This window comes from Loxodonta africana, chromosome 8 (genome assembly GCF_030014295.1).
Source record: "Loxodonta africana isolate mLoxAfr1 chromosome 8, mLoxAfr1.hap2, whole genome shotgun sequence".
NCBI lineage: Eukaryota > Metazoa > Chordata > Mammalia > Proboscidea > Elephantidae > Loxodonta > Loxodonta africana.
This window is the reverse complement of record NC_087349.1, coordinates 57,465,244-57,479,002: the sequence shown is the minus strand read 5'-3', so window position 1 is coordinate 57,479,002 and position 13,759 is coordinate 57,465,244. Positions and strand designations below refer to the sequence as shown.

Here is a 13,759-nt window from a genome sequence, read left to right as displayed (position 1 = left end):
TTTTTGTTGTTGCTGCAAAAAAATTTAACACATTTGCCAATTAACATTTTTTACACGTACAATTCAGTGACATCAATTATATTACTGATGGTGTGCAACCATCACCAGTATCTGTTGACATGTTTTCCATTCCCATAAACTGATACTCAGTGCTTCCTAAACAATGATTCCATTTTGCCCCCTCCCTCCTGCCCCTGGTAACCACCAGTAAGCTTTGATAAGACAAATATTTTTAATAAACAACATATGTCAATATACTAGCAAAAAAAATCCTAGAAAATGAAAAATTTTTTTGAATGATCCCAGGTCCAATAATACAAAAAATATCAAATGTGCAAGAATAGGTCTAACAAGAAATACATAATATTTATATACTTGAAACTGCAAAAATGTTATTGAGGGAAGTTTATTAAAATTTATGGAGGGACATATTGTGTTCATGGATTGCATATAAGTTTTAATATTGTAAAGATGTCAGTTTTCTCTAAATTTATTTACAGATTCAATGCAATCTTAACCAACATCCCAGCAGATTTTTAAAAATATAAATAGACAAATCGATAATAAAATTTACTTTGTAAAAGACCAAGAATAGCTAAGGCAATCTTGAAGAACAATAATACTATAGTACTTACATAACCAAACATCAAGATACAGAGTTATAGTTACTAAACCAGTATGATATTAGCTCAAAGATAGACAGATTAATGGAACAGAAGAGAGAATCTAGAAGCAGTTCTACAAATACACTCACCTGATTTATGATAAATAGGACACTAAGTGTAGTGGGTGAACCATGGTCTTTTGGGAAGAAAATGGTGGTTTGTCAACTAATTTTCCCTAAGGAAAAAATTTAATTTTGACTCCCTTCCTTCTCACTAAAACTCGTTGCCATCAAGTTGATTCCAACTCGTAAGAATCCTATAGGACAGAGTAAAACTGCCCCCACACAGTTTCCAAGGATTGGCTGGTGGATTCGAATCGCTGACCTTTTGGTCAGCAGCCTAGTCAGGAGCCAAGCTCTTAACCACTGCACCACCAGGGCTCCACCATTCATACTAAACCAAAACCCACTGCCATGGAGTCAATTCTGACTCATAGTCACACTAGGAGTCAAAATTAATTTTTTTTAAGGAAAATCAGTTGATCTACCACCTTTTTTTTTTCAAAAGACCATGCTTCACCCACTACATTAAATGTCATATTTATCATAAATCAGGTCATCCTGGAGCCCTGGTGGCACACTGGTTAAGAGCTTAGCTGCTAAGCAAAAGGTCAGCAGTTTTGAATCCACCAGCCGCTCCTTGGAAACCCTGTGGAGCAGTGCTACTCTGTCCTATAGGGTCGCTATAAGTCGGAATTGACTTGACAGCAATGGCTTTTACCCTTCATGCTATAAACAAACAAACAAAAAAGTACAGATGCATTCTTGATCTAAATGTTAAAAGTAAAACAACAAAGTTTTAGAAAAAAAGCAGAAGAAAATTTTCATTATTTTGGGATAGGCTGATTTCTTAAAGCAGGTCACAATAAGTACAAACCATGAAGGTAATTTATGAACTGTTTTACAAATAAGAACTCATATTCATCAAAACTGGACCAGTAAGCAAAGCAACATCATGATAAGTGGAGAAAAGACTAAACTTGTCAAGGATTTCTTTTTACTTGGATCCGCAATCAAAACCCATGGAAGCAGCAGTCAAGAAATCAAACACATTGCACTGGGCAAATCTGCTGCAAAAGACCTCTTTAAAGTGTTAAAAAGCAAAGATGTCACCTTGAAGGCTAAGGTGCGCCTGACCCAAGCCATGGTGTTTTCAACCGCCTCATATGCACGTGAGAGCTGGACAATGAATAAGGAAGGCGGAAGAAGAATTGATGCCTTTTAATTACGGTGTTGGTGAAGATTACTGAATATACCATGGACCGCCAACAGAACAAACAAATCTGTCTTGGAAGAAGTACAGCCAGAATGTTCCTTAGAAGCAAGGATGGCAAGACTACATCTCACGTACTTGGGACATGTTATCAGGCGGGCTCAATTCCTGGAGAAGGACATCATGCTTGGTAAAGTTGAGGGTGAGCGAAAAAGAGGAGAACCCTCAAAGAGATGGATTGACACAGGGGCTGCATCAATGGGCTCAGGCATAACAACCATCATGAGAATGGTGCAGGACCAGGCAGTGTTTCGTTCTGTTGTACAGGGGGTCACCATGGGTCAGAACCAACAATTAATCAAAACACACTACTATAAAATGAGTAAAGCAGCAAGCCACAGAATGGAAGAAGATATTTGCATTGCACATATCCAGCAAAAGGCATGCATTCAGCATGTAGAAAGAAAGAACTACACATTAAATAAAGGCAAAGAACCCCCAGGAAATAAATGACTTGACTTGGCACTTTACAAAAGAGGATCTCCAAATGGCCAACAGACTTATGGAAAGGCGTCCAACTTCACTAAACATCATAGAAATGCAAATTAAAACCACAGTGCAACACCCCAACAAACACAATGGCTAAAATTAAAAACAGAAAATTTTTTGTTAGTAAGGACGTAGAGCATTTTTCTGTATGCACATCCTATGCCAATAAAACATAAATATATTAAAAATGTGGGGGCTTACACCAGTCTTCACTATAGCACTATTCACAATAGCCAAAAATGGAAACAACCTAAATGTCCACCAACAGATGAATGGATGAACGAAATATGGAATATACATACAATGTGCCTTAGTCATCTAGTGCTGCCATAACAGAAATACCACAAGTGGATGGCTTTAACAAAGAGAAATTTATTTCCTCACAGTAAAGTAGGCTAAAACCCAAATTCAGGGTGTCAGCTCCAGGGGAAGGCTTTCTCTCTCTGTCAGCTCTAGAGGAAGGTCTTTGTCCTCAATCTTACCCTGGTTGAGGAGCTTCTCAGGCGCAGGGACCCCATGTCCAAAGCACAGGCTCTGCTCCTGGTCTGCTTTCTTGGTGGTATGAGGTCCCCCACTCTGTGCTTGCTTCCCTTTATCTCTTGAGAGATAAAAGGCATGCAGGCCACACCCCAGGAAAACTCCCTTTACTTTAGATCAGTCAGGTGACCTGAGTAAGGGTGGTGTTACAATCCCACCCTAATCCTCTCAACATAAAATTACAATCATAAAATGGAGGACAACCACACATGGCCTAACCAAGTTGATTCACACATTTTTGGAGGGACATAATTCAATCCATGACACAATGGAATATTACTCAGCCATAAAGAGAAATTAAGCCCTAATATATGCTACAACATGGATGAGCCTTGAAAACATTACGTTGAATGAAATAAGTCAGTCACAAAAGGATAAACATTGTATGATCCCACTTATGTAAAAGAAACAAATATATAGAGACCAAAGTTGGTTACCAGGGATGGGAGGGAGGGAGTCATTGCTTAGCAGGCACTAATTTTCTGTTAATGGTGGTGGTATAATTTGGAAAAGAATAGTAATGATGATTGCACAGTATGATGAATGTAATAAAAGTTACTGTATTGTATACGTAAAAATTGTTGAATTGGCAAATGTTTTGTTTTATATATTACTACCAAAAAAAAAAAAAGTGAGGGCAAAATGGAGCTAGGAATGATGTTAAATGCATTATTATGATATTCTATTTATCTTTCAGAGTTTAGCCACTAAGATTTCTAGCAGCTATATGGAAAAAAGAGACCTTGTCAGTTACACATTCATTTGCAACCAGTAAATAAAAACAAACCACTTGTTTAAAAATACAGCAATCCTTGGCACTAAAATGAGACATGTATTTCTCATAGAAGCCTTCACATAAAGACTTATTGACATAATTAACAATGTTCTTAACAACAACTTTAAGAAAACCTTCTATGATGACCCTCAATGTGGGCTGATGGAAGTTTACCAATGCACAATTGGGGAAGGCAACTATGGGCAGGAGCATGTGGTACAGTGCAGTCTACATACCCAGGTCTCTGATGATTGGACTGACCCAGGGATATATTTTATAAGCCTGTAAGAGTGAACAGAAGAGTGGATAAGACTTCAATATCATCTCTCTCTACTGAGCTTTTGACAAATATCAAGCAGCAGCGAAGTACTCCCTCATAAATGCCTGGGGGACAGCCATCCTCTGGTATTCGCTGAGTGCAATCTGGGTTTGGCTGAAGTAAGAGTTAATGACCTGTTTTGAATGCTGAGAAGACTAGTAGCTAAAAAGAAAATTATCCTACCTCCACTGTGAGCACACAGTAGTAGTACCCTAAGAATCCTTGGAAATGATACTGAACCTGCTTCACAGCAATGTAAATAATGTTGATCAAAGCCCCAACTCAAAGTTCTATCCCATATAGCATGACTATGGGTTGAAATCGACTCAACACAACCTAACAACGACAACAAAAGTTTGTAGAGCCAAAATACTATAATCACTATAACCAAGGTATGAACAGTCTTTTGAGGTTTACTCAAGTAAATAGTAACACAAAAGTGGGTCAATGTTTAAAGTAATTTAAAGGACTATAAGAAGCCCTGGTGGCACAGTGGTTAAGAGAGCTCGGCTTGTTGTTGTTGTTGTTAGGTGTCGTTAAGTCAGTTCCAACTCATAGAGACCCTGTGCACAACAGAACGAAACACTGCCGGGTCCTGTGCCATCCTTAGAATCGTTGTTATGCTTGAGCTCATTGTTGCAGCCACTGTGTCAATCCACCTCGTTGAGGGTCTTCCTCTTTTCCGCTGACCCTGTACTCTGCCAAGCATAATGTCCTTCTCCAGGAACTGATCCCTCCTGACAACACGTCCAAAGTATGTAAGATGCAGTCTGGCCATCCTTGCCTCTAAGGAGCATTCTGATCGCACTTCTTCCAAGACAGATTTGTTCGTTCTTTTGGCAGTCCATGGTATATTCAATATGCTTCACCAACACCACAATTGAAAGGCGTCAATTCTTCTTCCGTCTTCCTTATTCATTATCCAACTTTCACATGCATATGATGTGAATACCATGGCTTGGGTCAGGCCCACCTTAGTCTTCAGGGTGACATCTTAACTCTTCAACATTTTGAAGAGGGCCTTTGCAGCAGGTTTGCCCAATGCAATGCGTCTTTTCATTTCTTGACTGCTGCTTCCATGGCTGTTGATTGTGGATCCAAGTAAAATGAAATCCCTAACAACTTCAATCTTTTCTCCATTTATCATGATGTTGCTCATTGGTCCAGTTGTGAGGATTTTTGTTTTCTTTATGTTGAGGTGTAATCCATAATGAAGGCTGTGGTCTTTGATCTTCATGAGTAAGTGCTTCAAGTCCTCTTCACCTTCAGCAAGCAAGGTTGTGTCATCTGCATAACGCAGGTTGTTAATGAGTCTTCCTCTAATCCTGATGCCCCATTCTTCTTCATATAGTCCAGCTTCTTGGACTATTTGTTCTGCATACAGATTAAATAGGTATGGTGAAAGAATACAACCCTGATGCACACCTTTCCTGACTTTAAACCAATCAGTATCCCCTTGTTCTGTCCGAACAACTGCCTCTTGATCTATGTAAAGGTTCCTCATGAGCACAATTAAGTGTTCTGGAATTCCCATTCTTTGCAATGTTATCCATAGTTTGTTATGATCCACACAGTTGAACGCCTTTGCTTAGTCAATAAAACACAGGTAAACATCCTTTTGGTATTCTCTGCTTTCAGCCAGGATCCATCTGACATCAGCAATGATATCCCTGGTTCCATGTCCTCTTCTGAAACCGGCCTGAATTTCTAGCAGCTCCCTGTCGATATACTGCTGCAGCTGTTTTTGAATGATCTTCAGCAAAATTTTGCTTGCGTGTTATATGCATGATATTGCTCTATAATTTCTACATTCGGTTGGATCACCTTTCTTGGGAATAGGCATAAATATGGATCTCTTCCAGTCAGTTGGCCAGGAAGCTGTCTTCCATATTTCTTGGCATAGATGAGTGAGCACCTCCAGCGCTGCATCTGTTTGTTGAAACATCTCAATTGATATTCCATCAATTCCTGGAGCCTTGTTTTTCGCCAATGCCTTCAGAGAAGCTTGGACTTCTTCCTTCAGTACCATCAGTTCCTGATCATATGCCACCTCTTGAAATGGTTGAATATCGACTAATTCTTTTTGGTATAATGACTCTGTGTATTCCTTCCATCTTCTTTTGATGCTTCCTGCGTTGTTTAATATTTTCCCCATGGAATCCTTCACTATTGCAACTCGAGCCTTGAATTTTTTCTTCAGTTCTTTCAGCTTGAGAAACGCTGAGCGTGTTCTTCCCTTTTGGTTTTCCATCTCCAGCTCTTTGCACACGTCATTATAATACTTTACTTTGTCTTCTCGAGCCGCCCTTTGAAATCTTCTGTTCAGTTCTTTTACTTCATCAATTCTTCCTTTTGCTTTAGCTGCTCGACGCTCAAGAGCAAGTTTCAAAGTCTCCTCTGACATCCATCTTGTTTTTTTCTTTCTTTCCTGTCTTTTCAGTGACCTCTTGCTTTCTTCATGGATGATATCTTTGATGTCATTCCACAATTCATCTCGTCTGCAGTCACTAGTGTTCAATGCGTCAAATCTATTCTTCAGATGGTCTCTAAATTCAGGTGGAATATACTCAAGATCATAGTTTGGCTCTCGTGGACTTGCTCTGATTTTCTTCAGTTTCAGCTTGAACTTGCATAGGAGCAATTGATGGTCTGTTCCACAGTCAGCCCCTGGCCTTTTTCTCACTGATGATATTGAGCTTTTCCATCGTCTCTTTCCACATATGTAGTCAGTTTGATTTCAGTGTGTTCCATCTGGCAAGGTCCATGTGTATAGTCGGTTTATGTTGGTGAAAGAAGGTATTTGCAATGAAGAAGTCGTTGGTCTTGCAAAATTCTATCATTCGATCTCCGGCATTGTTTCTAGCACCAAGGCCATATTTTCCAACTACTGATCCTTCTTTGTTTCCAACTTTCTCATTCCAATCACCAGTAATTATCAATGCATCCTGATTGCATGTTTGATCAATTTCAGACTGCAGCAGCTGATAAAAATCTTCTATTTCTTCATCTTTGGCCCTAGTGGTTGGCGTATAAATTTGAATAACAGTCGTATTAACTGGTCTTCCTTGTAGGCGTATGGATATTATCCTATCACTGACAGTGTTGTACTTCAGGATAGATCCTGAAATGTTCTTTTTGATGATGAATGCAACACCATTCCTCTTCGAGCTGTCATTCCCAGCATAGTAGACTATATGATCGTCCAATTCAAAATGGCCAATGCCAGTCCATTTCAGCTCACTAATGCCTAGGATATCGATGTTTATGTGTTCCATTTCATTTTTGCCAATTTCCAATTTTCCTGGATTCATACTTCGTGCATTCCAGGTTCCGATTATTAATGGATATTTGCAGCTGTTTCTTCTCATTTTGAGTCGTGCCACATCAGCAAATTAAAGTCCCAACAGCTTTACTCCACCCACGTCATTAAGGTCAACTCTACTTTGAGGAGGTAGCTCTTCCCCAGTCATCTTTTGAGTGCCTTCCAACCTGGGGAGCTCATCTTCCAGCACTATATCAGACTGTGTTCCACTACTATTCATAAGGTTTTCACTGGCTAATACTTTTCAGAAATAGACTGCCGGGTCCTTCTTCCTAGTCTGTCATAGTCTGGAAGCTCAGCTGAAACCCGTCCTCCATGGGTGACCCAGCTAGTATCTGAACACTGGTGGCATAGCTTCCAGTATCACACAAGCCCCCACAGTACGACAAACTGACAGACACATGAGGGAAGAGAGCTCGGCTGCTAACCAAAAAAAGTCATAAATTTATAATCCACCAGCCACTCCTTGGAAACCCTATGGGGCAGAGTTCTATTCTGTCCTACAGGGTCACTGTGAGTCAGAAACTGACTCAATGGCATCTAACAACATCACAAAGAAGCCCTGGTGGTGTAGTGGTTAAAGCGTTCGGCTGCTAACCAAAATGGTGGTGGTTGAACCCCACCAACCACCCCTTGGGAGGAAGATGTGGCAGTCTGCTTCCATAAAGATTACAGCCTTGGAAACCATATAGGGCAGCTCTACTCTGTCCTACAGGGTCACTATGAGTTGGAATCGACTTGACAGCAACAGGCTTGGGATTTTTTTTGGCTCTTAAAGGATTATATCACTAATTTTATTCAGAAACATTTCACATATCTGCAATTCACCCACCAAGTTCCAACAAAGAAATAACCCGTTGCTGTCAAGTGGATTCCAACTTATAGTGACTCTACAGGTTAGAGGAGAACTATCCCATAGGGTTTCCAAGGTTGTAAATCTTTACAGGAGCAGACTACCACATCTTTTTCCCACCACAGAACCACTGACCTTTCGGTAAACAGCCAAGTGCTGTAACTGCTGTGCCACCAGGGCTCCTTTAAGCATAGGAATAGACTTTGTTTATTCAGCAGCTAGACTGTCAAGAAGTTCAGAGCACTAAACCTCAGCCACTAACTCAGGCCTCTGGGTGCCTTTTTTTTTTTTTTTTTAACACAATGATAAATTTAGTTATCTACTTTCTTAGTTTACAACAGATAATAATCAGCAAGTCAGGATGGCAGACAGGAAGAAACAACCTGCTAGAAGCAGGCAGAGCTAAAAGAAGTAACAGTTAACTTGGTAGTAAGTGATAGTAGAATGCAAAAGCAGACAGCTCTAAACACACAGTCTTCTGGGGCTATTCAGCAAAAAGCTCTGTGTACCTCAACAGTCCCCAAGGGCAGTGAGTGCACAATGAACATACTCACAAAAACAGACCCAGAGTAAAGTTATCAAAAAAGACTGCATTAGGCTACCTATGGTCTTTTTTCAGGAGGCAGAGAATCATGTAATTCTTTTTTAAAAGCAATGCATCCAAAACATTTTAAACATTGTTTATTATAGTTTAAATTTGAGCACTGAAATTATAAGCTTCAATTATACAGATGATTGCACTACAAAATCATGAGTAAAGCAAAATAGCTTTTAAAGCTTAACTCAATACCAGTGACATGGAAAATATAATGATCTGAATACCTCATTCCCTGGCCATGCTGGAAAAAATGAGGTGCTACTGTAATTTGAAGGAGTACTGGTGGCATAGTGGTTAAGCGCTCAGCTGCTAACTGAAAGGGAGAAAAATGTGACAGTCGGCTTCCGTAAAGATTTAAATTTCTCTTGTTAGTTGAAGTAGTATGTAAGCTTTTCAATAAACCATGAAACTTAAAAATGACTGGAAAAGTAACAAATACCTGATTTCCTACTGGTGAAAAAGGCAGGTTAAAAAAGTCTGAAGGACTTTAACAATTTAATTTTTCAAAGTGTGAAATAATTGTGCAGAGAAAATATTAGTTGGTGCACAGAGCCAAAGCTAGTGTATGAATATCTTGGAGGCGAATATAGGAGATTTAGAGTCTTCAAATGACCTACTTCCTATCTACTAGTCTGTGAAAAATATGACAAAAGAGTACTTATCTGCTAAGATAAGTGCCTTACAAAGGTTATTAGTCTACAATACAGAAATGTTCACCGGAAAAAAACTGGCAAAATAATTACATACACATATACAATCTCACAGAACCAAGATTCAACTCAGTTTTTTTCCTGACTATCCTACCTAATCGACCTCAAAAGTTCAAAACTATAAATACTCTTCTTATATAAGGCTTTAAAGCTAAACGATGGTGTATTTAAATAATAAGGCTTTAAACCTAAAATGAAAATACTTGTAAATTGTTTAAGAGCTAAAGGAAAGCATTTAGAGTTTAAGTATTAAAAGATATACTAGAACGACTTATGGCGGTGGGGTTTTGGTTTGTTTGTTTTTGTAAATTTTTCACATTAGTAGAGAATCACAAAATAGGAGGCACAATTCAAACGGGGTTTTACAAAGAAATATGCACACAACCCATGTAGCTACCACTAAACATGTATCTACCATAATCCTGTCTAGATCTGGAAAAATTCAAAACCAAATATGAACAAATTTCACTTGAAGGCAATTATTAATTTTAGAGCTGTCCCTGAATGTTATCAATGGTCTAGTCCAACATTATTTTTCAGATGAGAAAAATGGAAAATGGGTAGGTTGTATGACTTGTTCAAAGACACATAACTAGTTAGTGAGAGTCAATTTAGATCTCACCTATATTCCCACTCAACCACCTTCCTCCCAACTTAAATATAAAAATCTCTCTTTTTTGCGATATAAAAATAAAAAATGTATTTATTAAGAGACATGGTGAGAGAAATGAAGTCCTGTTGCATGCCGCAATATAAATGAACCTTGAAAATGTTATGCTGAGTGAAGTCAGTCAGTTACAAAAGGACAGATACTGTACGATCTCACTTTTGTGAAATAAGAAATATACAGAAACTAAAAATTAATAGTAGCCACAAGGGGGTAACAGAGAATTTTTGCTTAGGGTGCAGTGAGTTTATTTTAATGGTGGCAGAAATAATTTTGAAAAGGATAGCAAGAATGGCTGTGCAACTTAAAGAATGTAATTTATGCCACTGAATTACACATGTAAAAATTGCTGAATTGGTGTATGTTTTGCTGTGTATATTTTCACCATAATAAAGAGAGAGAAGGGTGAGATACCCAGGGTTGGGTAACTCTGAAAAGTAGAGACAAGCAGCAAAAAATGCATAAATATTTGATTTGTCCATTTTGCTGAATCTGAGGCAGGCTGGCTACTTAAAACTTACAAATGGCCTACAGTAACTTTGAAACAGACCTCATTACTAGACATGGATGATAATTTCTATGCACCATCAACTATTTGGACATGAAGAGCTGCTTTAGTGATATAATCCACAGAAACAAATATACAAGTTGAAATCTAAGCCAGAAGTTGAAATTTATTTCAGTTACTATATTAAATCTATGGGTACACTATAACACTATAACTAAAGTCAGCACTTATATTTTTACAGTAGAAAATAATAATTATGCAAATAAAATTGTGAAAATATAGCTAGTCTGGCCAGCTGTCCAGACACAACAGTGCGACGTAACTGAAATTTCTTAAACATTACTTACAATGCTGTAATTTAAATAAGGTTTAGATACAAGTTCCTTTCATCTCCTGAACTGCCTCTGATGAAGGCACGAATGAACAATAAATTAATGAAAACCAGACAAGACAGAAATAGAGAAGCCGAAGGAATAGCGCCCACCACTGAATTTACTCATTCAATAAATATATACTGTCAGATGCTATAAAAGGAAGAATACAAAACAACAACAACAAAATAACCTGAACAAAAGGGAGAGATCGATGCCTTTGTGAAGCTTAGGGCTGATGCAGCTTTTACAGATATATTACCCTAAGAAGCACTGTATATGTTGAAGCCTGCTTGAAACCATCTTCATTTTTTTTCTACTAATTTTCAGTTTTTCTCAAATAAAGGTAAGAAAATCAGACTTGCTTATTTTTCTATTTGTCTAACTTTTAAAAAAGATCTACCTAAATTAAAAAAAATTTAATACATCCTGTCTCTCTCAAAGGAAACCCTGGTGGTGTAGTGGTTAAGTGCTATAGCTGCCAACCAAAGGGTTGGCAGTTCGAGTCCACTAGGTGCTGCTTGGAAACTCTATGGGGCAGTTCTACCCTATCCTACAGGGTTGCTATGAGTCGGAATCCACTCCACCGCAACGGGTTTTATCTCTCTCAAAAAGTTGCATCCTGGACTGTATAAATGGTAAATTAAATAGATTCTATGTCATTTTAGTTTACAACTCTAAGTGCCATAAGTCAGTGAGGCAGGTCTTGCTGGTACAGTGGCGACCATTTATAATAGTCAAAGTTAAAAAAAAATTCACTGAAAATTATTGAATGTAAGTCCCAATACAAATATCTGCATTCTGCTTAAGATGTTTACAAAAGGAAAAGAATAAAACAAATTCCAAAAAAGGTGAAAAGCTTCATCATCCTCTGATTCTTAGATTATAGCTTGCTAATGATGAGGGGCTTGATGAAAAAAAGTGCTTTGAAAACACCTTAATAGTTCAGAGAAGTTCCTAAGAAATCAATGCTCAGGATTTCAATTTTTTTTAATAACCAGAAAAAAAATTTTAACCAAAATATATTAAAAATCAATTATCTCTGAACACTAGGTTTACAGGTAGTACTTATTCTCCTCTTTATGTTTCTATATTTTCTAGTCTAACGGAATACTGCATTTCTAACTAGAATATATTTAATAAACAGCAAGCATTGGAATAAACCATTGACATAAAGACTAGGTACGCGCCACAGTTCCACTCCTAGTCACAACTGCAGAAACAGCACCAGCACCGTACTTTACAAGAGCGCGCGCGCGCGCACACACACACACACACACACACACACAGTATCTGCCATGTAGTAGGAGCTCAATTAATATCTGCGGAATGAAATGAGTGATATTTGTAGATGAACCAAAACAACAACAAAATGCACTCCGATTTTGGAACAACACAGCAAACAATCACAATAACGATTACTTTACCAAAAGCTGCCTGATAGTTTAATGATCACTAAAAGGCTCTAAAAAAAAAAAATCTGACACCCGATTGCACGTTCAAAACAAATCCTCCCCCGGCCCCGCCCCAAGCCCTACCCTCTGCTCCCTCTTGCGCTGGAATTGACGGAATATCCGGGGCCTCGGCGGTGCCTAGACCCGGAGCGAGCGGCCCCCGCAGATCTATCCAGGTCGCTCGGGGCCTGCAGACACGCCTGGCACGGCGGGGCGCCAGCCCTTCGTCCCTGGCTCTCGGGTATTCCCGCGCCCACCCAGCGCCCTCAGCCAGCAACGCAGGCGGCCCCCTCTCCTCGCCCCAGGCGGCAGGCCGTGCCGTACCTGCACACAGTGATGAGGTTCCTCCTCTCAACCGCAGCGTTGCGGGCGCTCAGGCTCTTCTTGCTGCCGCGGCTCCCGCTCAGGCCCCCCAGGCTCCGGGAGGCCATGGCGGGCTGACCCCCGCACCCCTTTTGTCTTGTACAACCTCTCCTCCACCCACCCTTGCTTCCCGAGGCTCTAGCTTTGTGCGCGACCGTGGAGCCGCCGGAGGGACGGAGGGAAGGACCGCGGAAGGAGGGTGTGAAAGACTGCGGGGGACTAGCGCTCGGGGACTGACAGCTCGCGCTCGGCACCCGAGCACCACACACACGCACGCACCACCTCCGCCTTCGCGCGCGTGCGGGTCGGCGTCGGGCGCTCTCCTACTTCCCAAGGTACCTCCGCGGCCGGCGCGCGCGCGTGCCCGCCGGCACCGCACACCCAACCACCAACACTCGGCAGCCTCTGCAGAGCGGCTCCGGGCCTCAAGCGCGCATCCCCGCGCTGTCTTCACCTATCGGACCAAAGCTGCCCCACCTGGAGCCAATCGCGGCGTGCGAAGGGCGGGGCTTGCCTCTCGGGCCTTTAAAGCAACGCGCTCGCGCACCGCCCCGACGCGTGGGCAGCTGTCAAGACGCCGGGCTCGCGCTTGCTGTCCGCGTGCCGCAGACAGCGCGCACTAGACCATCGCCGCTGTTTGCGCGGGCACTGTGGGGTGTGGGGGCCCCCGGGGTGCTCGGACCGATTACGGACCCATGCCTGGGAGCCAGGCTTTAACAGCTGAGATCTCAAGCTTTAACGGCTGCTCCTTTTCCTGGAGCCAACTCCTAAGTCCTGTGGCATCTGTAGCTTCAGTGTCGAGAACGCTGCAATGCCGCCTTCCACTCGTGATTTGAGGGCCTGACTCTTCCTGTGA

At 40.8% G+C, this 13,759-nt stretch overlaps 1 protein-coding gene across 1 annotated transcript in view; it reads right to left on the bottom strand.

The window, feature by feature from the left end:
- Window positions 1-12,971, bottom strand: part of RUNDC3B (RUN domain containing 3B) — a 143,011-nt gene extending 130,040 nt beyond the window's left edge. The window contains exon 1 of the mRNA XM_064289949.1: window positions 12,865-12,971. Within this exon, the coding sequence (XP_064146019.1) occupies window positions 12,865-12,971 (107 nt within the window). The remainder of the gene's footprint in view (window positions 1-12,864) is intronic.
- Between the last annotated feature and the right edge of the window lie 788 nt (window positions 12,972-13,759).